This window comes from Drosophila persimilis, unplaced genomic scaffold (genome assembly GCF_003286085.1).
Source record: "Drosophila persimilis strain 14011-0111.01,24,50 unplaced genomic scaffold, DperRS2 tig00000431-arrow-pilon, whole genome shotgun sequence".
NCBI lineage: Eukaryota > Metazoa > Arthropoda > Insecta > Diptera > Drosophilidae > Drosophila > Drosophila persimilis.
In genome coordinates this window covers 296,920-324,186 of record NW_020825312.1, presented here as the reverse complement: position 1 = coordinate 324,186, position 27,267 = coordinate 296,920, and the positions used below count along the sequence as shown (strand labels likewise).

The window sequence follows — 27,267 nt, the reverse complement described above, 5'->3', positions numbered from 1 at the left end:
CCGCATCGATGCAAGCTAAAATCACTTGATTGATTTCTGCAAGAGAGAAGGTTTTTTCCCGCTGATCCATTCATTCCACTGCATTATCGCCAAAGATACAGCGGTTACAGCCAAAGAGAGGTTCCATTTCTCTACTGCGCAGAACAGAATTATACCTCTCGCTAGTCATCAAATATGAATGGAGTGCATCTAGTATATGGGAAGTACATAAAAAATGAATTTTCATAGCTTACCAGAAAACGAAACGAAAACAAAATAAGAGAAACGAAACAGCAAGAACAAGCTATTTTAGAACGCCATTTTGGTTGGTTCTTTTAGTTTGTTTTATGTGTCTCTTCTTTGACTCTTTCCTTGCGTCCCGCGAGTGCGTTTGTTATTATTTAAACTATATTTGTTGTTGTTTTTTACACTTGTTGTTGCTCTTTTCAATGTGTTGGGGGTACGACTAGTGTAACTGACCCTCAGAATATACTGAAATATACTGACTAATTTTCAAAATATACCGTAAATACCCCTCTGAAAAATGAACTAAGCCCACTAGACACCACTCTTTTTAAAAAGATGCACAACTAGAGTTAAAGCGCGGAAAATAATGCGAATGAGAATAGTAATAATTACTCTTGTGGTACCATACTATGCTTTATCTTTGCTTAAAAAAAGACCACGATATCATTCACCTAAGCTGCGCTAAAATTATTTAAGATTCAACTTTTTGTGGAGTGTACTTTGATACCCACTGGGCGACAATTGGCTAATCGTTCTGTGTTCATGATCGGAAATCATATTCCTTAATTTTGATATTCGGTTGAATATGAATAAACATAATTTTGTCGTAAATAGTGCCTCAGTTATTCGACTGCTAGCCGGAGACGTAGCGGCTAACACTAATCTTGGGTTTGGTCTATAAAGCATCTCAAATTATCGCAGCAAATTTATCTAAGTCTAATGTCATACAGCTATTAGGATAGTATTTCCTAAAACTATAGCAGATAATCCAACCTGATTTCCGTGTAGTTTTTTCCCGAGATAATTTTCTAAATTTATTGAAAGTTAACTAATTTCCCCAATCTGAAAACATATTAAGATAAACAAAAGTTCACATTTTCGGTATTTTTTAAGTATGAATATAGTAGAAAACGAACGATAAAAGTCCGAACTTTTATACGGTTACACTGATACACACACACACTGGATTCAATACATGCGCTGGATGCTGCTTTTTCCAGACCAAAGGTTTTTTGGTTTTTCTATCAAAATTTGTTGATTTTAAAACAACAAAAACTACACCCCAACCAATTGTGGCAGTACAGTGTAAAAATAAAGTTGGAATAATTTGCCAGTGAAATACAAAGTGAATAAAATTCTCAGCAAAAGAAATCGCAATCGTCACATCTTTTCGTTTGCACACCAATACCAACATATTACCATAATAGCCAAGGCAAAGAACTAATACAGCTGCAAAAAAACACAACACCCAACACAAGAAAGTGAACTAATCGAACGATCGAAAGTCTACGTCTACGTCTGCGAGTGCCAAGGTACTTTTAGTACTTTTAAATCGATTTACGCTCTGTGCATTTCTACGTAAGAGTAGCATACCATTTGGAAATATTACGCAAGTACTATTTCTGGTTATATCTGTTGAATAATCATGGCTCAGTAAACATGAATCCTCAACGAGAATATTTTGCCCAACGCACTCCGTGTGGAGACAAAAGCAAGACGCAATTTTCTGCCGATTGGCAGGTATCTAATACTATCGCCCCCACTCCCCCCAATTCCTCTTACTTCTACGAGCAAAATGGACAACAGCAACAGCAGCAAGAAGCAACAACATGCCAGAGCGAGCAAATCGTCTGGTGAGACCCAACGCAAGTCCAGTGGTGAGTGAAGAACGAGATCCATGTATATCCAATGAAAGAGATAGATAGATTGCCATCATGCTCTAGCTATACTCTATCTATACATGTATGTGTTTGTCTCTCTTGCTTATTTACTAAACAACCTGTCTGTGTTCCCAATCAGAATTGCAGAACAACAAACAGCGCAATAGCCGCAGACGCGAGCAGCTTCCAACGCCGCGCAACGACCAGCAACAGCAGCCGAGGCACCCCAAACAGCAGCAACAACAACAGCAACCTGCTAAACTTCGTCCCAATGTGGACAAGCGTCCAAGGGCGCGAGGCAGCGGCGGTGGCGGTGGCAGTACTGCGGGCTACTATGGCCCTGCCGATGGAGCTTACGATGGCCCTGAATCCGGGCATCACGACGGGGCTTACGGCGGCACCGGACTAGCAGCCACTAGTGGCGGCTACCCGCGTAGCGACTTTGACTATGAACTAAACTCTGTGTACGCGCAGGGCAGCAAGAAGCAGAACCTGAACCATCTGCTCAACTTCCATTGTGTGCCACGCGATGCGTCGGACACTAGAAATGGCCATGGACGCGCTGCCGGTCATTATCACCATCACAATGCAGGGCGCAAGCCTCGCTACAACAAGGAACAGTTCCTGCAGGCCAATTTTCAGTTTGTCATTCGGTCGGGGGCCAAGGCCCATGTAAATGGCTCACCGGACACTTTGATCGACTGGAACTTCATTGAGCAAATCAACATCCAGACCACGGAGGAGCCACAGTGCCCCATTTGTCTGTATCCCCCGGTGGCTGCCAAGCTCACACGCTGCGGCCATGCCTACTGCTGGCCCTGCCTCTTGCACTATCTCTCGCTGAGCGACAAGACCTGGCGCAAGTGCCCCATCTGCTACGATGCCATCCACGCTGGCGATCTGAAGAGCTGCACCATTGAGCAGCAGCATGCAATGAATGTGGGAGATCGCATCACCTTCCAGCTGATGCGTCGTCGCAAGGGCTGCATGTACATCGAGCGGCACGGTGTAATCGTAGGTGAATTCGGCGAACGATTCCCCCTGCTCAGTGCTGGTGACGAGGCCAAGCGATACTCAAAGTTTTTAATCGCCAAGCGGGCTGATGTTGCGGCCATCATCGAAAGGGAGCGGCGCGAACTATTGGCCGAGTCAGATGCATCCTGTCCGGAGGATATATTCATCCAGCAGGCACTCCTAATGCTGAACGAGCGCCTCGAGAAGTTGGGCCTCAAAGAGGATGAGGAGTCGCCGCTGGAGGAGCAGCCACTACCACCAGCAGCTCTCAGTCTGGAGAACGAAAACAAAAATGATATTGAGAAATCGGACGATGCCTCCATCTCATCGGGCGAGGCATCCAGCAGTATTGGCAGTGCACACAGCGGCAGCAAATACTACTATTTCTACCAGTCGAACGATGGACAAAATATCTACTTGCATCCCCTGAATGTGAAGATGCTGCAGGCCTGCTATGGCACTCTGGATCTGGGTCCACTCCTGATTGAGTCGCAGATCCTGCAGAAGGAGCAGCACTCCATGGACGAGGAGCATCGCCGAAAGTTCACTTGCTTGGGACATTTGCCCCTCACGTGTCAGTTTTCTGTTGTGGAAGTGGAACTCCAACCACCAGTCGTCTCTGGGGGAATTCTCAAGTTGTTTAAAGGTGAGTTTGGCCGGGTTTGATCGTCTGCTAAAGAATCCCCACTTAAAACTTAACATGTACTTTCATTTCCAGAGGATCTTTTGCATCGCAAGAAGGAGCGACAGCGTCGCGATCGCGAAGAACGCAAGCGGGAGCAGCACATCAATGAGATCAACGATCGCCAAATGGGAAAACTGATTGCCAGTGCAGCAAACCTAAATCTTGAGTCTTCCCATGAGTTTCCTACTGTAAGCTTTCCTTCTCAATTGCACAATTTCCGTATTGCTACATCATTTGTTTGCCTCTGCAGTGTGGCTTTGAAGAGGCCTTGCCGTCGCCCAGCGGCGTAACGCCAATGATCATCAGACAGGAGAGCAGTGCAACCAACCCCAAGCAGGAGCTGTGGCCCACCATCGGCAGTTTCTCGCCAGTCAGCAGCAGCGGCAGCGCTATGAGTTCTGTAGGTGCCTGGGGACGCTCGGCTCCTCCTCCAGCACCAAGGGCCATGCCATCGGCTATGTCACGAGATGAAAACCCTGATCAGCGTTCGGTGGGCCATTGGGGTCTGGGCGAGTTGCTCGTCGGAGCTTTGGATCAGCAGCAGCAGAAGCAGCAGCAGCCGCGAGGTGGCAAGCCCCAAAAGAAGGCCAAGGCCAAGAAAATGGTTCCACTGTTTGCCATGGGCATGAACAGAGCTCCTTAAAAAAGGAGAAGCTAAAATTAGCGAAATTATTGTACAACCATGTACGTTTTTTTTTTTTTATGAATACTTCAAAGTTATTTCAAATCAACGATGGATATTTGAACTATAATTTAACCAACATTTTATCCATAATACACATATGCATAACTATATCAAGTTAATCCAATAAAAGCAGCAAGCATACTCGTACTAGGAATTCAGTGTATAAAAATACACGGTTGAAAGACGCTTAATCATAAAAAAGAGAAGGGGCCACCACAGCAGGTCGTCTGTCGTCCAACATTATTTTGAAACAATTTTAGGCTTAACCAAATCGAATTCCTGTGGTGGGGCTCTCGTGGAACCCAGGTCCACCACGGGGAAGCTGCTGGAACGGTTCAGATTTCCGAGATCGGCCGCACCAGAGCCATGCCTTCGAGAATCAATGCCACTGTCACTCCGGGCTACCGAATGGGACTCTTCATACTCATCGTTGGAATCGCTGCCGTCCGGGGAATGCATTGCCGATGGATCGTCGCCATTAATCGATGCTGTCGAACTCCAAGCGCTCATTATTTTGCCCTTCGACTCGTTCCAGAACGAGTGCAGACGATCGCGTCCAAAGGCCTGTAGAAATGCGTCGATAAACTCGCGCGACTTCTCTTCCCATTTGGCAATGATGTCGACCTTCACCCTCTTGCCGCGATCCTTCAGTTCGTCCATTTTATTCTGCAGACGGAACTTCTTTTCGGAGAGAAATGAAACGTTCAGCTCCTTGGCGGAGTAGCCGCGGGCCAGATTGCGACGGACATAGACATCGTAGTCCTTTACGATGCGAGCCACAACGTCCGATGTGGACACACCCTCAGTGCGTTCGGTGGCCACAAACATGCCGCGTGCCTTCAGCGGAGCATATATATCATTAACGCCCCCAGCGCCGTATGGAATGTCATCGTGGGCCACAAAATCAATTTTGTGCTCAGTCAGAAAATCATCGGTAAGTGTCCAGGGAGCATTCGGAACCACCTATGGGCACAGGAGAGATTTAAGTACATATCCCTGTTAGCTTTTTTGAGACGCACCTCATCCACATAACGACAATGACGGACTGCCTCGTAGCGCTCAAAGCCATTCATCACTGTGCGACCCTTCATTTTCAGTGTCAGCTCATCGTTGCACACTCCAACAATCAGATAGACATTCGGAAATATATTCTTGGCCTGCATCAGCTGCCTGGCATGGCCCTGATGGAACAGATCATAGATGCCATCGGCATAGACGCGCACCCGACGCTTCGACTGCCCGGAATGGGCCATCTCGTAGCTGATCCGTTGAGTATAATCACAGCCATTCAGCTCATCCAAGGCCTGAACATCGTTGGCAAAGGGACACGGCTTGCAAAACGGCTAAAAGGCATAGAAAAGGTATTTGAAAATGGTTACCTTTGGGACTGACTCTCTGGCTCTCTGCCTTACAAATTTGTCAAAGTTCATGTCATATAGGGGCAACGTCGGGAATGATTCCCATTCCGGCAGCTCAGAATCCGTTGAGTCTACATCCTCCAGCAGTTTATCCATCTGGAATTCATAGGATGGCGTTGATCGCCCAGACCTTGACGCTGGCGAAGGAGTTCCATGCTCCGATGATGACGGAGAGGCTTCCTCCTCGATCAATTTATCCATTTTTGTTTTGTTTTATTTTTTCGAAAATATAGAAAATGCAGAACTGCAGCCAACTGGAACCGCTCGTGATACTTCCAAATGGGTGACTGATTATATAAAACCGTTTCTTTTCCACACCAAATGCTCGGCACACTCTGATGAGGATTGCAAGAGCGGCAGCTCCAGGGTTCGAGAGTTGCCCACAAATTGCGCAGCGCCTATCAAAATTAATTGGCGGCAAAGCCAATTGAGGCTCGGGAGGAGGCTGGCACAGGCACACGACTTGAGGCATAGTAGCGACCCATTCTTATGGTCTGTGTCTACAAAGATCTCTGTCATCTCTCAATTGCCATAAATTGAGGCGCAAACAAATAGGAAGTGCCTCCGTGATGGTCGCCTGACTCTTGGCACGGGGGTACAAATCAGGCGATACATACATATGTATATAAACTATATAGATAAATCTACAAAGCCATTAAACAAATCACTGAACCAGAAGACCAATCAAAAACTATTGTTTCATCATCGTTCGGCACCAATAGAGCGGCCATTCGAAATGATTTTCATAATTATATGAAAGGGGAATGAATACAGTACTATTAAAAAACGGAAGCGAAAGGTATCAATAGGTAAATAAGAGATATAGTAAATCTAATACTTCTGTAGAGGCCTTGAAGGTATTTTAAACTATATTAGATGGTACATAAAGTATTCAGATTACAAAAACTAATTTTGTCTTGCACACTATCCGTTTCGTGCCCGCCTCCTAGGAGGAGCCGTAACATATACCCTCAATAATTAGATGAACTATTTTCCAAAAGTTTTCTTTCGATTCAAGGTTTATTTTTCAAAAAATATTTAACAAAGCATTTGCAATAATTCCGATATTGCCATGTGTTGAATCATGTTTCTATTTTTTGTTTTTGAATGCGTTTTGGTTTTCTCTATGATGTTGGTGTTCTGTTTGTTGGTTAACTTATAGTTATAGTGTATGCGAAATAATTTAATATAAATATTTCTAGATATTTCCGGTATCTTCTACTACTCTTCTGCTGTTGCTGCACGCACACGAGCAACAATCTCTGTGGCCGAGTGCTTAATACAAAAATGAGTCTTTTCTGCATTGGTTTTTTGTTCCAATAATGTAAGCCCCATATACATTTTGCGAGTCGCGGGATTCGGGAATCGGTGAATGGTGTATCGTGCTGTGCGCCTTCACTCCATTTGGCTAAAATTAGCTAAAGGATCTGATGGGTAGATAGGGGATCAGGGATTGAGAGTGAGAGTGAGGTATAGCCGAGTGATAGCGAGTGCGAGTGAAAACTAAAGACTAATTGGATTACAGATACCATTTAGAGCTATGTGTAAGTAGAGGTGAATCTGGATGAGCCTGCGAGGAGGGACGTTTCCCTCTCCGATCCCATAGAAAGGAAAAGAGAGGTAGAAAAAGTTCAGGCTAGTTCCAAAATCTAAAATCATTCGCCTCAATTGACGGAGCGTCTCTCAAACTCCACTTCCTGATCGACGGCCTCCGTTTCATCGTCATCATCATCGTCATCGTCGTCGTAGGTGTCCTGGTAGCTCCGACGTGCCAGAGCGGACCTCTTCTTATGCTTGCCATTAAGAGAACTACTACTGGCCGCACTGTACTCCGCGAGTTCCAAGTACTCATCGCTGGACTCTGTTTCCTCGTCCTCGTCGCCCTCGAGCTCGTCACCATTGACCGATCCAGAGGGACTACCGGGCGGACTTAGGGCCTGTATCAGCTTTCCCTTTGACTCGTTCCACAGATGATTCAGACGCTCGCGGCCAAAGAGCAGCAGGAACGTATCGATAAACTCGCGCGACTTCTCCTCCCACTTTGTGATGAGGTCGCCCTTCACTTTGGTCAGCTCCCGCTTGCCCCGTGACTTCAGTTCGTCCATTTTATTCTGTAGACGGAACTTTTTCTCGGAGAGAAATGAAACGTTCAGCTCCTTGGCGGAATAGCCGCGTGCCAGATTGCGACGCACATACAAATCGTAGTCTTTAACGATTCGGGCTACAATGTCTGATGTGGACACACCCTCAGTCCGTTCGGTGGCCACAAACATTCCACGAGCCTTTAACGGGCCATAGATATCGTCCATGCCTTGGGTTCCATAGGGAATGTCGTCATGGGCAACAAAATCTATTTTGTTGTCAGCAATGAACGCATCGGACAGTGTCCAGGGAGCATTCTGAACAATCTGTGGAGGGCGAAAAGGGTAGGGTTATCAAGGGTTGAATCGACCTGCTTACGCTGAGCACTCACCTCATCGACATAACGACAATGACGAACACCCTCGTACCGCTCAAAACCATTCATCACAGTTCGTCCCTTCATGCGGTGCGTTAGCTCGTCGTTGCACACTCCGACAATTAGATAGACGTTGGGAAAGATGTTCTTGGCCTGCATCAGCTGCCTGGCATGGCCCTGATGAAACAGGTCGTAGATGCCATCGGCATAGACGCGCACACGACGATTCGTCTGGCCGGAGCGGGCCATTTGGTAGGTGATACGATAGGTGTAGTCGCAGCGATCTCGCTCCACCATAGCCTCCTCGTCGCAGGAAAACGGGGCCGGCTTGCAAATGGTCTATAAAATAGAAAAGCCAAATTAATATTGAATGGGATTTCATCTTTCGAGTGTCCCAGTGCTTACCGCAAAGTCAGATGTACCGCTAAAGGTCTGCTGCGATGTGGATGCAGCTATAACGGGAGGCGCCTGTGGCTGTGGCACATATTTGCGCTTCACTCCGCTGAGATAATCCGCCGTCGATGTAGCGGCGGGCAGAGTGTCCTCGGCGGCGGCAGCCTCACCGTCATCGTCTGGTTCGCACTGTGAGATGGTGCGCGTGCAGTCCCTGAGCGTGGTGGCCGAGGTGGTGGGCTCTGCGGCGCCATCAACGACGACACTCTCCAGCTGGCCATTGGACTTGGCCTTGCCGGGTGATCGAGAACCGGGGCTAGTCGTGCGCTGATCTTTGGCATCCACCACAATGGTGGTGGTGGTAATGGGCGACGTTGATGGTGAGGTGGAGGCAGAGGCGGGCATGGCGATGGCCGTCTCGTATGTTCGTTTCCGCGTGGTCAGCGTCGAAGTGATCAGGGGCGTGGCCGGCGGGGAGGTAGCTGCCTGTGATGTGTTAATTGTGTTGTTGGTGTTGGCGAGTATCGATGAGGTGGCCATCGCAGCGAATGTTTTGGAGCGGCAGTTTTAACGATTTCCCTTAAAACACTTGTGGGTGGATCGGAGGAGGCGTTCACTGTTGACTGCTGTGTTCGTGGAGGAGGAGATTCACGTGCGTCCAACTGCAAAAATAAGGGGAATAACGGTTAGAATGCCATTCAGGTAATTTGTTCTGCTGGCAAAACAACACGTGACGTCGCATTTCTCCCGTTGCTGCGCAATTGCAGCGGTAGCGGCACCGTGGCACCATGGTCGAATCAATTTATTTTTAATTGCCAAACCGAATGATTCGATTCGCCACGCGCACATCGAACCACTGAAATTCCTCAGAAATCAGCAGCAACAGAAATAAATCACAACTAAAGAAAGAACAACTACAAACGCATTATTGGCACGTACATTCAACCAGGCAGTGCAAAGAAGAAACGGCAACTAAAACTAAAACAACGGCACTGTGAAAGCGCAGCAGCCGCTTGGCTTGGGTGGGCGATAGGGAGAGGGAGATGGAACTAGTTCCACCATTAGCGCATTAGCTGCACTTCATTGTTGCCACTGCTGCAATCTCCCGTTTTACATAAACAAAACGAAACGGAGAGATTCGAATGTGAGTCAGAGAAGGCAGCTACGATGACCCAATCGGGGTGCCTGGACTCTCTCTCGCTCCCATTCAGTCAGCTGTTCGCTGCGTGCTCCAAATTAATTTCGGCCATGCCATGGTATGTTCAACAGGAGGTAAGGCTGTTGTGCTAGTTTTGTTTGTCACCATCTCTTACCATCCCCCACACAAACACATACTTATGCGAATGTAAACTTTTTTCGAGGCCAACCCCTCGCACTGTTTTACCTTCTTATTAATGTACCTTGAAGCAGTCAAACGATTTCTCATACCCATGTTTATTCAACATAAGAGACATATGTACATACACATGCACACATTTATCTATTGCCGCTTACGTCTGAATATTTCTTTGGCATTGAGGTGATCCTATTACGTCAGAGATGTTTGAGGCGCAGGTACGGTACCCACCCGTGTAGTATTCCTTTCTTATCTGGAAATCAACAGGCCATTTGATGATAAGCACAAAATCCAACCGAGACCCAAATGGCTGTTTCTTGGAATCGTACTTTTGCCCGCTCAAGGTCTGACTTAGCTCTGATTCACCTGGAACCGGCTTCGCGACAGTTCAAGTTCAACTCTTGGCTTTGGACCAAGAGAACAAGAAAGAGAGAGCGAGAGAGATCTGTGCTCTGATGTAAGCTGTATTTTAAACATCGAAAAATACGTGCATGTACAAACATGTTAATTCTGTTGCCAGGCAAAAGGAAAAGTGTGGGGCAAGCAATCTTCAGTTGCGATCAACGTCACAAGGCGGAGAGTCGTACGATCGATCCACTTGTCGGCAGAGCAGAGGATGACGGTGCGCCGTATGTAAGTAAAATGAATCAAACGTAAACAAACGCACAAGAGAGAAAGCGATGAGTGTGCGTACTTATATGAGTGGGTGGATGGATGTGTTAGACCAGTAAAAACGATTTGCCAATTGACAGGCGGTATGCACTAAAGTAAGCGACAGATAAGATTGTTACTGTTGTTCTTAACTTATCTGGAAACGGGACTTCCGCTGCACTCGCAACGGGGGAGTAACAAATGGGTCCGATAGGAACACGATAAATGGAATTTGGCGGAAGCCGTCCATGTGTGTCTATAGACACAAGCTATTTGATAAGAATCGTAGGACATTCACCAACACCACCCAGCCCCCCCTCCCAAACCAATAATCGTTCAGCCGGATCTGGCAAGTGAGGCAAAATTCGAGGGAAACCAAAGTTCATTATCATCACGCGCTCTCCAGCCAGGTCTCAGGTTAAGCCTCCCTTTCCCCCCACACATGTGGCATACTAACAGGCCAAAGAACTCTGCAGAATCTCAGAGAACGGCGAAACAAAAATGGTTAGTTGGCATTTTGTTGGAGTTTGCCTTTTGCCAGCTCGTTCGCGTTGGCCAAAAAAAAAGGTTGAAAGTACAGTTCCAGCAAGTTGAACCTACCCTCCTCCTCCAACTGCTGCTCCGTTCCGATCTCTACGCTCTTCGAGTGTTTTTCCCCCATTGATGATAAGCCCCCACTCTCTGGACTATGTATACAATGAATATGACTTGTATTAATATATTTGCATTGATAACCTTCGGCTGGGTGGTGGGCATTTATTATCAATGATGAGTATGTACTCCAAAAAAGATTAGTTGACGTCAACTGTGATTTGGATGCTGTTCGAAGTACGTGAGAATATGGGGGAAATGTCCACAGGAAATGGGAACGCTATATATGCACGTATGTCCAAAATCCCAACTATACTTTCAGTAATTATATTTCATACCGGTGTTCTCCACATGTCCATAGATAATCTTATCAAACATTTTAATTGCACAATGCTCTCTTCACACTTTGATTCAGAAAGCACACATACACATGCTGTCTCTCTTTCGTACACACATTCCCTCTCTCACGTAAAAGCTTCTCCTACGCATGATATACAAATTTCATTGAGTAGAGCTGAAACAGCTGACTGATTGTGCGTGTGATCACCCTCAATCGCTCTTTCTTTCCTTCCTTCTCTCTGTTATGTTTCACACAGGCACCCGCGACATAGTGGTGTACCCCCACGGTGAAATATAATCGTCGCTTGGGAAAGTAGAGCGCAGCACATTGTTTGACAGCCATGACTAATGCTTTCGCAAGTGTGCAAAATGGCAAGGTTTATTATTAACCCCCATTATGATGGTGGTGAGGATGATGCTACTTCCACTGGGGGAAATCGTACGATCGCAGTGCAAAGTTCGGTGAGTGGTGTTGACGCGTCAGAGTGACGTGTGGAAAGGGAACTAAACGAAAGAGGGGGGACGTTGCAAGCTACACACCAAAAGTCATACGACCGACAAAGCAGCGCCCGTGGTGGCGGTGTATTTTCTTCAAAGAGTGACGTGGCGGGTAGGGTCGGCTAGCATTGGCGTCGTCTTGCCGGCGAAACAAAATCGATAAGTGTCAGCAGCTGTTCGGGAGGGAATAAACAGAGAAACGTCTAGGGCGAGACGATTATGTAAACAAGCCTTCAAGGCTGGCGATTGTCGGGTAAAGCTCATTGCGATCAAATCCAAATCGCAAACGCACATTTTAAAGAACCCAAGCATAATCTTCAAGCGAGCTGACATTTCGCGCGGAGAGAGCGAAGAAACCGAGAGAGAGAGGGACCGAGAGAAATGTTAAATCGCTCACGTCACAGGAGCATGTCGTAGTCGTCAGCAGAGTGTAAATATTTGATATCTGTGTTAAAACATATTTTTGTCTTCCCCGGATCCAATCCAATCACAGGTTTCGTTTCACTCACACAACTTACTTTCTTCCCAATTGAAACGTTGATTTTGTTAAATCGCTTGGCTTAAAATCGGTTTGCGCTTTGATTTGCTATTTAATGCCCGGCTGGAATGACGCACCACTAATACTACGTGTAGCACTTAATTAATAGTTCACTAGTTTATTTATTAGAGCACCGCACCACCGCCAACTACTTTGTTTGTTATTTTAAGCCGAGCAGGTGTGACCGCGGACTTAACAATAAAATCTACGGTCTGACCCTTAGAAATATATCGAAATATACGTCACAGTTTCAAAATATACTGAAAATATACTGAGTTAGTATATTCTTATGGAATTATTTCTATCATATTCCTCGATTTTGATATTCGTTTTAATATTACTAAAGGGCAAATTCTTTAGATATTTTTATTATTAAATCAAAACATTCTTTTTACTTTAAGCTATGGCCTAATGTTCCTAAGGTTCATTCGGTATATTTACGGTAAATTTTATTTTAAATCCGCGGTCACACTGTATATTGCCCGTTAGTGGCCTCTCTTGTTGACTTGTTTTTGTTTAAACCTTATTTCATAATCAAAACAATAAAGATGTAAACTTAAATTTAATCAGTCTTGTAGGAAATTGAATTAATAATTGGATTAAACTATGAGTTCAGAGCTGAGGGTCTTTATCTAGTTACTAATATTCATCCGAATATCAAAAACGTGGAATATGATGCAAGTGCAATACAAATAATTCGTCAGTATATTTTCGGTATATTATGAAAATGAGACGGTATATTTCTGAGGGTCGACCGCATATTTCATCGTTTGATGCCATTCACACAAAAAATTGCGGGAACTTGTTGAGTGCGAAAGCGGAGCGCGACTTTACGAAATGCAAATATGACCACGACTCGCAGCCATGTTTGCATGCAAAACAAATACGATCGGGTGGTCCTGCTGGTGGATATGGACTGCTTCTTCTGCCAGGTGGAGGAGAAGCAGCAGCCCGAATACCGCAACAGACCCCTGGCCGTAGTGCAATACAATAAATGGCGCGGAGGCGGCATCATCGCAGTCAACTATGCAGCGCGGGCCAAAGGAGTGACCCGGCACATGCGTGGCGACGAGGCCAAAGATCTGTGCCCCGACATCGTGCTCTGTCAAGTGCCGAACATCCGGGAAAAGGCGGATACGAGCAAATATCGCGATGCTGGCAAAGAAGTAGCTAATGTTCTTCAGCGCTTCACGCAGCTCCTGGAGCGTGCCTCTGTGGATGAGGCGTACCTGGACATCACGGATACTGTGAATCTCCGCATGAAGCAGTTGCAAATTGTAAGCAATTTCTAACAGGGGCAGCACTTCCATGTTCACTTCCACTTTTCACTTTCTCTGTAGGGCGCCTTTGCCTTGAAGCCGCAGGAGCTGGTTAACACCTTTGCCGTTGGCTATGCGAATATTGGGGACTATGTCAACAAGATAACGAATCTATTTGCCAATCCCTACATTAATGATGAACGTTTCCAACTTTCCTACGATCAGAACGATTTGCCCGCCGTCCGCCAGAGCGATATTCGTCTCCTTATCGGAGCGTCCATAGCTGGGGAGGTGCGTGCAGCAGTCAAGAAGGACACTGGCTATGATTGCTCTGCTGGAATAGCCCACAACAAGATCCTAGCCAAGCTGGCCGCCGGCTTGAACAAGCCAAATAAACAGACCATTCTACCGCTGGCGGAAATCCCTGGGCTGTTCGATTCGTTGCCAGTAGGAAAGATCAAGGGTCTGGGCGGAAAGTTTGGCGAGGTGGTGTGCGAGACTTTGGGCATCAAATTTCTAGGACAATTGGTTAAATACACCGAGGGAGAGCTTCAGCGAAAGTTTGATGAGAAGAATGGGTGAGTTTCGTTGCAGTAAATGTCACGAACGAATAAGTCTCATACATAAACTCATCACATTTCAGCACCTGGTTGTTCTACATGTCTCGCGGAATCGATCTCGAGGCGGTGACTCCTCGCTTCTACTCCAAGAGCATTGGCTGCTGCAAGAAGTTTCCCGGACGTAACAATATCACTGGCTTGAAATCTCTGCAGCATTGGCTGGGAGAGCTTTCCATCGAGATCAATGATAGGCTGGAGAAGGATTTCATCGAAAATAACCGGAAGGCCAAGCAGATGGTGGTCCAGTATGTCCAGGACATTGATGGAGAAGAGGTAACCAGCTCTCGGTCCACCTCAATTAATCACTACGATCAGGAAACGCTGGCAAAGCTTGCTCTAGACCTGATCAAATCCAATACTAAAACGTTCCTACGACCTGGAAGCGATGCGGCTCTAAACAATTCGGTCAAGTTTCTAGGAATCAGCGTGGGAAAGTTCGAGACCATTTCAAATGCTCAAAACAGCCTACAAAATATGTTCGCCAATCAGGCGGCGAAAAACAGGCGAATGAGTGGGGAGGAAGCTGTGCAGCAGCCGAAAGTCCATGCTGAAGTCAAGTCCAAGCAGACGGAAGACTCAAAAATGAAGAGTTTCTTCGCCAACTATCTGCAAGGAGCCAAAAAAGAGGAGAAGAAGACCTCTGACCCTGCTCCTGCGGAGGATACGCCTACAGTAGCAGAAGGAGCTCCGCCCAAAAAGAGTTTTTTTGAAGAGTATAAGCAAAAACTTAAAGCCGTTTCAGAAACGGAAGCAGCTGCTGTAGGTTCCATGCAAACCTCCACACCGCCAGCATTGAAAGGCAGTTTTTTTGCCAACTACTTAAAGCAACAGAATGCGGCTAAGGAGCAGCACATCGAGTCGGCGGCCGAAGGTCAAGAGGATGAGGAACAGACTCAGAAACAGGAGGTCGAGGCGACAGCCGATAATGCCTCAGATATGCAGGGACTGGCCGAAGAACTAGATGCAATTGAGGCAAGCAATTCCAAGGATTTCGATGATGACACCCTCGAAGATGATACCCTCACATCAAGGGCCAACACAATCGTGCCCCCGGAGGAACCACCCTCAACATTTCAGCCACTCACGGAAGAAGAACTCAAACCATCCACATCCAAGCGTAAATTTGATCAGCTCAACAACAGCTCCTCAAGCAGCTACAAAGAAAGTTATGCCGAGTACGCCGTGCCCGAGATACGACCAGATCTCCTGCCCATGGTCAAGTGCGATCAGTGTGGAGCGAAAATTCCCGACGATGTCAAGGTCTTGCAGACGCATCGCGATCATCACTTTGCCCAGGAGTTGAGTCGCCAAATGAGGACCGAGCAGCGCGAGAAGAGACAAAAAAGCCCAAAGAATATATCCCCCAAGCCGACACCGCCGAAAAAGCAAAAGAAGTCTGCTGGATCAGCTAGCGGAGGCTCCTCGTCTTCCTCCACTGCTCCTGCCAATAGCATAGCCAAGTTCTTCAATACCAAGCCCCCTGCAGAGCCGCCTTCGAGCAACTTTCCCACTCAACAGTGCTCCGAGTGCAAGGCCTACATCAAGAGCGTCGATATGCCCGAGCACTTGGACTACCACATGGCCAAGAGTCTCCAGCGTGAGCTCAACCAGCAGGATCTGCGTAGTCGAGCGGCTGCCCGCAGCAAGGAGACCACCTCTCCGGGCGAGGCCAAGAAGCAGAAGCAAAAGCAAAAGCAGCTGAATGCTACCATAGCCAACACATCCGTCAGGGGCAACAAGCCAATTACCCAGTTTTTTACACAAACCAATTAATTGTTCAGTTTAAACCTTAAAATGATGAATTATGAATTCCAAATCAAACCATGAGTATACGATATTAGCGTAAGATAGCGCCTAAGAATGGACCACGTGCAGCTTCAGTTTGTTTCTTTTTTTTTTTTGTTACACCAAGTATTATTTTCATATTGAGAATCTAGAGGACAATTTGAGCTATGAATTTTTTGTTATTTGTATTTTTTTTTTGTTCTAGCCTTAGCGTTAGGTTTAAGAATAGAATCCAATGTTGACCATTAATATCTGCAATAAATAAATCGATTGAGTTTCTTTCCTGCAAATTTCTTGGCCTTGCAATGGTAGATTATACGAGTAGTACATATAGGTATGATTATTCTTATGATTATACTATAACACAATTAAAAAAAAAACAGTGTCTTTGTATTTGCAGGCTGCCCTAGTGTTTACGATAATGCTATGTTTACGGAACAGTTTGTTTCGGGTCCTGCTGGCTCTTCGAGGATTTCGTCTTCACGCCAATGGCATCCGCCTCCTGCACTGTGGTGGGCAGAATCACGTTCGTGGTTTCGGGGAAAAACAGGGTGAGGCATCCACTCACGATGGCTGCGCCCGCAAAGAGCATGGCTGGGGCACTGGCATAATACTTGGCCTACGAGTGAAAAGGGTAAGAGCTTAGTAATGATCTTACAACAACCGATGTGCATACTCACCAGAAGAGGCGTTTGAGGGGCCAGCATAGAGCCGAATCTGCCCATCATGGAACAGAAGCTGAGCAGACTGTTTCTTAGATTCGTTGGATAGATCTCCGAGGCGAAGAAGTAAAGCACCTGGAAACTGGCCGTGATGGTCAGCTTGCCGACCAGGAAGAGCACCAGCTGCAGCACGGGCTGATCTGCGCCGGCGAAGATGGTGCCGATGCAGCAGATGCCACTGAATATCATTAGCCCGCAGAGGGAGTAGCGCCTCCCAAAGCGGTCCATGATGAGTAGCGGCAGGAAGAACCCGGGAATCTCCACGAGCGCAATGTAGGCAAAATTGTTGTACTTATTGCCATCGAGCAGCACAACATTCAGACTCAGGCCGTAGTAGACCAGCACATGGACGATCCAGCAAAGGGAACAGTTGGCTATGCGCCACTTGAAGTTCTTGAAGGCCTCGCGAATCGGAAATCTGCTCTCCGCCGACTGCTCCAGCTTGTCCCGATTGGCCAGGATCAGCTTGTCCAGCAAGCTATCCGAGAGCTTCCGCTTGTTCACTTTGGCCGCCCGGCGCAGAATGCCCTTGGCCCGTTCCTCCTTGCTCTGGCTGAGAAGCCAGCGGACGCTCTCCGGCAGGATCCAGAAGTAGGCCAGCAGAATCAGAGATGGCGTGTAGGTGATTCGCAGGAGAATACGCCAGTCTGGGTAGGCCTTGGCAAACATGGCCAGCGCCACCTCCCCCACGGCATAGAAGACCGTGATTACACTGCAGGCCAGCACCCGACGCTTGGGACCCACCAGCTCGATGCCAATCACGAAGCAGGTGGAATACAAAGTGCTGCTTGTCATGTTGTCCAGGAACTCAAAGACCAGGAACCAAATGTAGCTCGGCGAGAAGGAGCGAACGATGCCCAGCACGGCGCCCAAAATTCCGCCCAGGGCGATGGAAAAGCTGCGTCCATAGCTGGAAGAGAGACACGATCACTCAGAAGGGGAAGACCATTACTAGGGATATTCCATTCTCACCGATCTGCCACATAGCCTCCAATCGGAATGCCAAAGAACTGTCCCACGTTGTTGATGGTGCCGACCAGCGACAACTTCCATTCTTCATCGCAGTAAATGCCAAACTACAGAAAGATTCCATTCCAAAGTGTCAGTCTTAATCGTTACACTGAATTGTAGCCAAATTTGCCCATGATTACGCGTACGAGTATCTTTAATATACATAGCTCGTTGTTCCCATGCCGTGGCCTGACTTATGAGGCACTTATCTGTCAGCCACTTTTCTGTCATCCCATCCCATTCACATACGTGTCCAATTGGGTGATAAAGAATGTCAGCTCATCAGGCCACTTGAGCAACCGCTTCTCACTTCCCACTTCCCACTTGCCACTTTCTACGAGTACGACTACGAGTACGAGTCTGTATGCTGATGGCTACGATTACGATCCCTTATCGTAAAAACCTTCAATAAGACGAGGCCCATTAAAACTGACCGTGACAATTCTCCTCTATTTATCTTGTGCGTAGTGGATTTGTTTGCCTCCAAAGCTGGGGAAATTCTGTTTAACTTTGGATCTGTAAAATATAATCCCTCTCTCGCTCTCTCTCTCTCTCTCTCTCTCTCTCTCTGTTGATTCAGCTGACTGGGGCATTCTGCGTATGCTCAAGAATATACGATATTGCTTTGAACTTGTTCTTCGATTACGTATTATAATCAATACCTGAAGCAATTTACAACCACTTAAAGCAATGCTGTGTAGACGGTAAACCCATTCGGGCCCCGACTGAGTGCCCACTATTTGATTAAGATTGTAAAAGACTCAGAGCGGCTATCATCGATGTACTCGAATTCTGGCGGTAGCTGTCTAAGTCATAGTTTAGTCATTGAACCCGTTCTGATTGTCTAGATCTTGATAGGGATGAGAGCAGAGAAGAGCCACCTCGATGCGCTTCTGATGCTTCCCATTTCCCGGCTGTTGATCCAGGCAACCGGGAGCCATGCGCTGCGTGTAATCGTCTGACATATTATCAAAGTCCAAGTCTGCCAGAGTCTGGCATACGGTTGTCGTAGTACCTGATAAGGAGTGCGGAATGCACACCCCCCTCATTGCCGATGGCACTTTGATACTCACGTCATTGGAAATGGTTAGCTCCTCCCTGTCGCGGAATACGAATTTATTGCCGGGACACGATTCGACGTGCGCGCTATAATGCTCGGCCAGGCATATATCCTCCCCGGCCGACTGGTTCCACTGGGGCAGCTGATCGTTGCTGTAGCGGTTGCACTGGTCGAGATCCTTCCCGTTCCTGGGAATGCTGAACTCCGTCCACGGCTCAACGTAGGCGCTCTCGGGCGAATCGCACTCTGCAATGTGACATCTGTTGGTGGTTGCGGATAATTCTATTTTCGGTAGCACACAACTAACCCACAACAAGGTCGCGGCATGGCATTAACTTCACCTGTGCGTCACAGTGCTGGCGGTGAAGACGTACGTCACTGAGAACATCGCATGGAACATCATGGGCAGGCAGATCAGCAGGAAGATGATCAATTGGAAGCGGCCAAACTGCCCCAAATGCTTCAGTATGGCATCTAGGGTCACTTCTTCCGGATCCTTTGGTGGCGCTGTTGTTTGGACCTCCACAGTCGCCTCTGCGGGCGGCGGCGCTTCGCTGGCTGCCATTTCTTGATTGTTGCTGCTTATTTGTTGACTTTGGTGATTGGGGCACAATTACACACGTTTTGGTTTATTTCTGCACCCGCTTTCCGTCTATTTCGGTTATTTTCATTTACGAAACATATATGTATATTTATTTTTATATCCGAAGCCGAAAACTTTAACGATGTGCACGGGACAGAGTCGCGCAACGAACTGCTACCAGCGATCAGCGATCGGAGATCCCCTAACGATCCAAAACAAAAACAAAAAACAACGAACGAAGCGATCACGATCGCAGCCCGACAGCGAATGAGGAGCTCTTGCTCCACCGGCCAACTATTGAGAGCCTCGACCGCACACACGAGAACAGCCTTGATAAGGCCTGTTTTACGAATCTACGGATAGGCTCTATATAGGCTCGTTTGAGATCCAGCGGTGTGTCGGTGCTGGATTGGTTGCGGTGAAAGCGGATTGCGGATTGCGGACTGTGGATTGTGGATTGCGGGTGTGGAGTTCTGTGTAGATATGGTCAGAGTCCAAAGAAGAGGCCTTCCAGCTAACTTCCCCTGAGCATTCGGATTTTTCTTGGATATTTCTCCTATTTAGTGGTTTAGTGGTTTAGTGGGCCAACTGTTCGACGCGTTTCCAATGGTCACGTGCCGCAAACGTGATAGTTCCATAGTTCTTACTTAATGCCAGTTCTTTTGACAGACCTGCTGTACATGCAGACCAATTTGGCTGGGGGCCAAACAGCCAGGCGAACGAACTTGTCGCACGACTATCGCAATCTATGTATGCACACTTCCATATCCATTCATTATCATAATCATGACCAGGGGTAAGTGGTTTTACATTAATGCAATTATTTTCCAGAAATAAGGGTATTTTTTTGCCATAAAAAGCCCCAACTGTAATCGAGTTTTCACTAAAGTTAAGTGTTGAGCCCAAAACCCAAAGCCCAAACCGGTTAGAACTCGTAGTACATGTCGGGGGGAACCATATAAATAATAAGTTTAACTACTTTCTGAGATCTAATTGCTATGCAAAAATACAAAAGCGGAGACACACAGGCTTGTTTTTGTGTGAGATTTGAAATGGGATTTTTCGTTTTTTGTTCGGAACGTGTTAGGGCTGATAAACGTAACGGCATTACTCGGAGATTCCTAGTCAGGTGTTAGGCTGTCAAAAGGCAATTAAACGAAATTCCATTATGGCCAACACAGGTTCCACTTATCGAAGGCAATAAGCGGCTAGCAAAACGTTGCATGTCAGAGCTGAAATTTGAATTCTGTGCTCCCGCTTTCCCGCTTTCCCGCTTTGCCGCTTTGCCGCTCCCCCGTTCTCTTTATTTATACATTTTGTTAACGTTTTTGTTAATTTACGAGCCTGACTAATATAGGGGATCTTTATGAATGAAGTGCGGTGGCCTTTTCGGCATCACGTCCATTGTTGGCCGAAACACTGGGACATCATGTCGTATACTCATTATCATTGCCATTGATATGCTTTTGCAGACCTTCGTTGACTGAATTGTGAATTGTTTATTAATTTGATCAATACATCGGAGAGGCTCTGCCTTGAACGAGGCCAACAACCAGCTGAAAGGGAAATGCATCTTCGATGCCGCCTCCAATGCCTCCCGAATGTAAACAACGGTTCGTCCTTTATTTTTGAATATATCTAAACACATACCTTTATTAATGAATTCAAAAATTGTGTTAAATTCTTGTTTTGGTTTTCTGTTCTGCTTCTTTTCTACTCTTTCCATGCTTCTTGTGGTACATTTTCATATTCAATTTTCGGCAATTTTCATGACTCTCGCACAGATACCCTGTAAGAGGGTGTCTCTTTTTTTTTTTCTCCCGAACGCTTCTGCTTATTCCTCTGTGTGGGTTTTTTTTGCTATTAATTTTATTTATTTTTATGTGACGTTTTTCTTTATTGGTTTTGTTTTGCTTTTGAAGTAAAAATTCGACTCAAAAAACATTTATTCAAAAGAACGCAAACACATTTATGCATTTAGCTTTCAAAAACCGTTCTTCAATTTTACAATTCTCATTTTGCAATTTGTTGGTTGGGTAAATTTGCAAAGTGTTTTTTTCCGTGTACTCTTCATGTATCTTTTCCTCATATTTGTTGCTTTCTTTTTATGTTTGAGATATGATGGATGATGTGTGGTATATGGCAACTAAATTAATTTGCGTACATGGTTTTTTGATAAAAAAAAATATTTTTTTTGCGATATATGCCTTGTATATATTCATATATACATATATATATGTATATAGTATATATATATATATATATATATATATAGATGTATATTTATATATATAGGTGTGTATATGAGTTGTGAATAAATACATATGCACTGTTAATAATAACCATAATCAGTAATCAGTTTAAATGATTTCACTTAATAGATTCATTTAATTCTATAAATTCAATTATAATGCACTTAACTTTGCGTGTGAGTGTGTGTATGTGTGTGTGTCGTTATTGCACGTGTTTGGGTCGCTGTGTGTGTGAGTGCTTGTGTTGCGGGGTTACCACCGCAAAATTTATCCTCCACCGGGTGACCCCGATGGATGCGATGCCTATGTATGCCTATGTTTGCCTGTGTGGGTGTGGTTAGTGTCTGTTCTGTTCTGATCTTGAATCGTGTCCTGTTTTTGGGGGTTCTTTTGCACTCTATGTTGGATCGCACGTACTTACACATTGAGTTTGTCCTCCATATATATGTAAATACATTTTTAAATATAATTTATATAGAATTGTAAATATGTTGTAAATAATGTTTGCTTTTCGAGTTTCATATCAGTATTTTGTTTTTCTTTTTGTTTATCTCAACTCGTTTTCTTGTACATTTTGCCATTATTTAAGAATTCTTTAATACCTTTTTTGTTGCTTATTGTATGCTGATTTTTGTTCAATAAATGTTCAATATGTTATGAGTGGGTGTGTATGTGTGTGTGTGTGTTTGTGTGTGTATTGGTTGCTTGATTGGTTGGTTGGTTGGATATGATGTGTGTCTAATTCGTAGTGTATTAATGTGGTTTACTTTGAGTTTTGTTCTTTAAGTTTTTGTATAGAGTCGTAATACACATTTAAGAATTATTTAAATATTATTGTTGTACACAGATAAACAAGATTAATTTCCCTTACGGCTTAACATTACGTTTACTTTTGCATTTGCCATTCTAACTTTCCGTCGTTTTTTGTGAGTGTGTGTGTGTGTGTGTGTTTGTCGTGTATGCGTGTGTGTGTGTGAATCCTTAGTTTTCCATTTGATACTCGTAGGAAGCAATCTAAATGTTCCTGTTCTCAGTGCTGCTACCATCAATCTGAACATCCTGTAAGTCCCTGTGTGTGCCGGGTCCTGTTCGGGTTGCTGTGCGAAATAATCGTGGATCTTGGCCTGATCTACATTTACGTGGGTTAACCTAGCCTCTACACTACACTACACACTTGGTTCACATCAATAACTAAGCGGTGCTGAGTGCTTACTCGTACTATCTGTCCGTCTTCGTCTCCATTTCCATTTCCATCTCCATCCCGTCTCCATTTCCGTCTCCATCCTTGCCTTTTCCAGATCTCATCGTTTCCATTTTGAAAGTTTCCCAAAAATTGGTGGTTCTGAAACCAACAGTTTGTTTGCTTATTTGGTTGCTGTTAATGTTTTTTGGTTGGTGTACTTTTTATAACGTTGAAACGTTGAAATGAAAACGATTACGCAAAAATTTGCACTAAAAATTGGCACTAACTTTTGGTTTTGTTCTTTACCTTTTCCCCTTTTGTTTTAATGTTTATTGTTTTTGTTTTTGTTTTTTTTTTTTGTTTGTTTTGTGTTTTTTGTTTCTGTTTTTGTTTTACTTTTACTTTGCTTTAACCACAATAATAACGCAAATACATTTTATTCATTTGTGAATATGGCTTAAATATATATTTATCCAAAAACATTTCTAGGCATTTTCAACTTGAATTTTAATAGCCATAACCCCTCTCTATTATGACATGTGTCGTGTTTTCTTTTCTTTTCGTTTTTTTTTAGTTTTTATTTTTGTTTTTGTTTTGTTTTTATTTATTGAAGCTCTAGTTATATGATTGCCTTGCAGTTTTCTTCAACTTGTAAATATGTTTAGTTTTCCTTAGGTTTTCTTTCATTTTCTCAAACATTCATCAATTTATGTTGCCTCCTATTTACGTGCCTCTCTGGTGCCTTCAATCGCAATCCAATTCCAGCAAGGTACCCGCAGCTTTGCGCAAGCAACGCGTTGCACTCTAAAATGCACCAACATAGCAGACATGAACGGAGACACTCATTCGGCCAAAAAGAACAATGGAAATTTGAACAATTTATTGTTACTTTGCTATCACGTATCGATAGCACACGGGTCTACGGGTCTACGGGTCAGCCGTTGACCGAAATTTGATTTGCATTCTAATTTGAAAAAGGTGAAAAAGGTGATTTCTTGTGTGCAATATCTTTATTTTTTCGCTGCAGATCCGGAATATACATATACTCGTATGTATTGTTACATCTACATGGCTTCTACGCGAATTCTACACGAAATGATTTAGCCCGAAAGCATGCAACGAAAGTCTGCGGGAAACCCAATGGGAAAACTGGGGTGCTTGGGGTGCTTTGGGTGCTTTGGGTGCTTGGTGTTCTCAAATTCAAATTCAAATCTAAATCCAAATCCAAATCCAAATTCGACTTGAATCGTCGCGCATCGCAAACGCAAACGCAAACACATCGTTTGGCACACTTTTGGCAATAAAACTGCGAATACAGCCAGATTGAATTGAATTAGTCTGCGGAAATGATAACTCATTGCCTACACACATCTATATGGTTAAGGTTAGTAATGATTTGTATTTGTATTTGTATTCGTATTCGTATTTGTATTTGTATTTTGGTTGTTTAGTTGTTTAGTTTTCTTTAAATAAGCTCCTTTAAGTGCTTTGCCTTGAGCAAATGTAAATGTGAACATTTAAATTTAAATGTGAGTAGCTTGTCAACTGTTGTGAATCCATTGAAATTCGTATAATTCCTATGTGTTGTTCCCCCAAAGAAAGCAAAAGAATTTACTTTGTGTGCTGCTCCACTGCGCTGTGCTTTTGGCCAGTTGTTGTTCATGTTTTTGTTGTTAATGTTCATTTTGTTGTTGTTGTTGTTGTTGTTAGTATCTTCTACCTGTCTTCTTCATCAGAGTTTACCATCACATCAGCTTTTTTTTCTTTTACCCGTTGTTTGGCACAGTTTTCATGGATCTCATGATATTTGTATTTAGTTGTTGTTAGAGTTAAGTAGCCGTCTACAAACTTCGGGACTTAATTAAAAAGTTTGCTTTGGTTTTTGGTTTTTGGTTTTTACAATTTAATCTTATATTTAAAATATAAGTTGATCCCAATTGTTCAGTTTTATCAATTTTACGCTGCATATTCATTCTTTTTCGTCTTCTTCAAAGATGAGAGTAAGAGAGATTCTTCCTACACGCTAGGCAACTACAATACATACAATATTATGCCCTTCTCCACATATCATATGCATATGCATGTGCATTATCATTATCATTTTCTTTTTCATTTTCATTTTCTGACCTGTGTAAGTACATACCAGGAAATATCCTTAGTTTTTTCCCCTTGGGTTTTGTTTTGTTTTTTTTTTTTTTACGTTTTTTCTTTGAGAGATCATCTTCAACTTGATTAATACACATAAACAAACACACACACATATACATAAACATATACATATGCTAATATCATTGAGAACATTGTTTTTGAAGTTTACGAGTAAATGTAATGCGCCGCCGCCGATTCCAAATCCAATTCCATCCGATACCCACTCATACCCGATTATACTCCGAGATACATACATACATACATACTCGTACATAGTATATTGTACATACATACATACATACATACACGTATAGTAGTATTGTCTGTCCGAACTATGAGCCCCTGTTTCTGTGGTAGCCTCTGTATATATGTATACATGCATGTGTGTATGTGGTAGCTAAGTTGATTGCTCTATATAGTTAATAAGATAATATGCTCGATACTTGTTTCATTTTGCTTTTTTGTTTTGTTTTGTTTTGTTTTGTTTTGTATTTTGTTTTGTGTTTTGTTTTTTGTTTTGTTATGCTGAGAAACCTTAGATGTTTCGTATATTTCTAATGGCAAGTGCCGGCCGGAGCCCTGGCCTTGCCTAGGTGTTCTATTTTTCCTCAATTTCTTCAATTGCTTTGATGAATTGGAATACACGTAGTTATATTTCCATCCGCTCTCCTGTGTATGCGGCTTTCAAGATAATGTAGCAAAAAAAAAAAAAATAAATAAAAAAGAATATGTAAGTATATGTACTGGGTAACGGGATTGCTTGCACTCTCCAGAGGAAGGATCCAATAAGACTACTCGCTCCTCCTCTTCCTCTTCCTCCTCCTCCTTCTCTGTATTCTGATCCTGTCTTGTCTTGCGCAGATTACACGAGTTTGCTTGTTTGTTTTTTAGGTTTTCTTAACAATTTCTAACACCGATATTTAGTTAGTTAATATATGTACACGTACATATAGTATATATTTGCATTACTTAGACCCGATCTTCCCATTTCTCTCTCCCTAGCTCTGCTTCTAAATTAAAACTCTTCTCGTATAATTTCTTGTCTTGTTTTCTGGATATTAAATAAGAATATCTAAAATACCTTAAGAATTAGTTTCATTTTTGCTTTATATATGTATATAAATATGTTGTTGTTTTTTTTTTTGGGTTTTTTGTTTTCTGTTTTCTGTTTTCCGCTGTGGTTTTCTTTTATACCTTTTCCCATAATCTTTTTCTATAGTTGCAGTTACCTTAACAATGATCTTGCGTCCAACCAACGTTCCATCGATAGATCTATAGATCGATCGATCGTTTCAAGTGCCTTAAATGCTTTTACTTTTGTTGCTTATTGTGTAGAGTTCTTCGACATGTACATATTGTAAAAATGTGAGCAAATACATTCAAGTGATTTGTAATTACACTGAGAGAAACATTTATATATGTGTGTGTGTGTAAGTGTGTGGGCGTGGGTGTGTAAGTGTCTTGGATTGCTGTATGTGTATATAATTTAAGTAATATGTTGGTTTTCTTTTCATTTGTTTTTCGCTTTGTTGTATGGCTAATTGTTGATATACTTCTGGGTCTCAGTGTAGGTAGGCAGCCACTACGCATACTGCAGCTAAGTAATCAAATTTAAATTTAAATTTCAATTCAAATTCAAATACTTCAGATACTAGTTCAAATTCAATTTGAAGTGTAACGTAACGGGCACACGCACTCGGACAGCTTTGAGCAATTGTGGATCACCGTGTGTCGCTAAAAGGGATAAGTTCTTCTTGTGTCGGAATAGGTAACGCATTTATAACTAAATTTATTTTACAATAACACTGTGCTCTCCCATCTTATCCGATTCAATTGAATCCGATACGATTCGATTCGATCCAAGCCGAACCGAACCGAACCGAACCAATCGAGCACATGTCGAGAAGTGTTCGTGAAGATTAGGAGAATGGAGTAGAACACTCACGTGCCACCCAGTGGTACAGTGGCGTGCCACCGGGTTCGCTCTGAGGGGGGGCAGGCAAGGCAGGCAAGAAGAAATTTGCTTGGTTTGGTTTTTAAGGCACCATTAAAATTGCTTTTCTTACACGTATTTTTCCTTTGCAAATTTACAAGTTGTCAACAAAAAAAATGTCGTTAATAATTACATTAATTACACGCATATTAGTAAAAA

The 27,267-nt window shown here is 44.0% G+C and overlaps 5 protein-coding genes and 1 long non-coding RNA gene across 6 annotated transcripts; 3 read left to right on the top strand and 3 right to left on the bottom strand.

Annotated features, from left to right (window-relative positions):
- The first annotated feature begins 1,304 nt into the window (after nt 1-1,304).
- On the top strand, nt 1,305-4,424 carry LOC6595835 (RING finger protein 10). The gene is made up of 4 exons (XM_026989455.1): nt 1,305-1,883; nt 2,026-3,546; nt 3,619-3,773; nt 3,836-4,424. Exons 1-4 carry the CDS (start codon nt 1,802-1,804, stop codon nt 4,226-4,228), a joined length of 2,151 nt encoding a protein of 716 aa, XP_026845256.1. The 5' UTR covers nt 1,305-1,801; the 3' UTR covers nt 4,229-4,424.
- LOC6595836 (choline-phosphate cytidylyltransferase A) lies at nt 4,271-6,041 on the bottom strand. The gene is made up of 3 exons (XM_002021389.2): nt 5,683-6,041; nt 5,290-5,613; nt 4,271-5,233 (listed from the first exon to the last, which is right to left on the bottom strand). The coding sequence occupies exons 1-3, from the start codon at nt 5,887-5,889 to the stop codon at nt 4,511-4,513; spliced, it is 1,254 nt and encodes a 417-aa protein (XP_002021425.1). The 5' UTR covers nt 5,890-6,041; the 3' UTR covers nt 4,271-4,510.
- A 648-nt stretch (nt 6,042-6,689) lies between these two features.
- On the bottom strand, nt 6,690-12,631 carry LOC6595837 (choline-phosphate cytidylyltransferase A). Its single transcript, XM_002021390.2, has 4 exons — nt 12,473-12,631; nt 8,552-9,201; nt 8,162-8,485; nt 6,690-8,096 (listed from the first exon to the last, which is right to left on the bottom strand). The coding sequence occupies exons 2-4, from the start codon at nt 9,077-9,079 to the stop codon at nt 7,353-7,355; spliced, it is 1,596 nt and encodes a 531-aa protein (XP_002021426.1). The 5' UTR covers nt 9,080-9,201; nt 12,473-12,631; the 3' UTR covers nt 6,690-7,352.
- On the top strand, nt 10,040-12,506 carry LOC113565975. Its single transcript, XR_003408862.1, has 3 exons — nt 10,040-10,332; nt 10,396-10,508; nt 12,448-12,506. It is a non-coding gene; the product is annotated as an uncharacterized LOC113565975 (long non-coding RNA).
- A 650-nt stretch (nt 12,632-13,281) lies between the features above and the next one.
- LOC6595838 (DNA polymerase eta) lies at nt 13,282-16,446 on the top strand. The gene is made up of 3 exons (XM_002021391.2): nt 13,282-13,769; nt 13,833-14,329; nt 14,395-16,446. The coding sequence occupies exons 1-3, from the start codon at nt 13,338-13,340 to the stop codon at nt 16,142-16,144; spliced, it is 2,679 nt and encodes an 892-aa protein (XP_002021427.1). The 5' UTR covers nt 13,282-13,337; the 3' UTR covers nt 16,145-16,446.
- On the bottom strand, nt 16,432-19,824 carry LOC6595839 (solute carrier family 22 member 3). The gene is made up of 5 exons (XM_026989655.1): nt 19,291-19,824; nt 18,963-19,209; nt 17,851-17,954; nt 16,837-17,788; nt 16,432-16,775 (listed from the first exon to the last, which is right to left on the bottom strand). The coding sequence occupies exons 1-5, from the start codon at nt 19,512-19,514 to the stop codon at nt 16,587-16,589; spliced, it is 1,716 nt and encodes a 571-aa protein (XP_026845456.1). The 5' UTR covers nt 19,515-19,824; the 3' UTR covers nt 16,432-16,586.
- Nucleotides 19,825-27,267: the final 7,443 nt, after the last annotated feature.

What these genes read in the sequence shown, in the direction of transcription:
- LOC6595835 (XM_026989455.1), top strand. Translation starts at nt 1,802, where the DNA reads ATGGACAACAGCAACAGCAGCAAGAAGCAACAACATGCCAGAGCGAGC. An exon ending in GACCCAACGCAAGTCCAGTG is followed by an intron (nt 1,884 to 2,025) that starts GTGAGTGAAGAA and finishes GTTCCCAATCAG; the next exon opens with AATTGCAGAACAACAAACAG. An exon ending in CTTCCCATGAGTTTCCTACT is followed by an intron (nt 3,774 to 3,835) that starts GTAAGCTTTCCT and finishes TTGCCTCTGCAG; the next exon opens with TGTGGCTTTGAAGAGGCCTT.
- LOC6595836 (XM_002021389.2), bottom strand. Translation starts at nt 5,889, where the DNA reads ATGGATAAATTGATCGAGGAGGAAGCCTCTCCGTCATCATCGGAGCAT. An exon ending in ACATGAACTTTGACAAATTT is followed by an intron (nt 5,614 to 5,682) that starts GTAAGGCAGAGA and finishes TATGCCTTTTAG; the next exon opens with CCGTTTTGCAAGCCGTGTCC. An exon ending in ATTGTCGTTATGTGGATGAG is followed by an intron (nt 5,234 to 5,289) that starts GTGCGTCTCAAA and finishes CTGTGCCCATAG; the next exon opens with GTGGTTCCGAATGCTCCCTG.
- LOC6595837 (XM_002021390.2), bottom strand. Translation starts at nt 9,079, where the DNA reads ATGGCCACCTCATCGATACTCGCCAACACCAACAACACAATTAACACA. An exon ending in GCGGTACATCTGACTTTGCG is followed by an intron (nt 8,486 to 8,551) that starts GTAAGCACTGGG and finishes TCTATTTTATAG; the next exon opens with ACCATTTGCAAGCCGGCCCC. An exon ending in ATTGTCGTTATGTCGATGAG is followed by an intron (nt 8,097 to 8,161) that starts GTGAGTGCTCAG and finishes CGCCCTCCACAG; the next exon opens with ATTGTTCAGAATGCTCCCTG.
- LOC6595838 (XM_002021391.2), top strand. Translation starts at nt 13,338, where the DNA reads ATGACCACGACTCGCAGCCATGTTTGCATGCAAAACAAATACGATCGG. An exon ending in GCATGAAGCAGTTGCAAATT is followed by an intron (nt 13,770 to 13,832) that starts GTAAGCAATTTC and finishes CTTTCTCTGTAG; the next exon opens with GGCGCCTTTGCCTTGAAGCC. An exon ending in AAGTTTGATGAGAAGAATGG is followed by an intron (nt 14,330 to 14,394) that starts GTGAGTTTCGTT and finishes ATCACATTTCAG; the next exon opens with CACCTGGTTGTTCTACATGT.
- LOC6595839 (XM_026989655.1), bottom strand. Translation starts at nt 19,514, where the DNA reads ATGGCAGCCAGCGAAGCGCCGCCGCCCGCAGAGGCGACTGTGGAGGTC. An exon ending in GCCAGCACTGTGACGCACAG is followed by an intron (nt 19,210 to 19,290) that starts GTGAAGTTAATG and finishes AACCACCAACAG; the next exon opens with ATGTCACATTGCAGAGTGCG. An exon ending in CCCCTCAAACGCCTCTTCTG is followed by an intron (nt 16,776 to 16,836) that starts GTGAGTATGCAC and finishes TTTCACTCGTAG; the next exon opens with GCCAAGTATTATGCCAGTGC.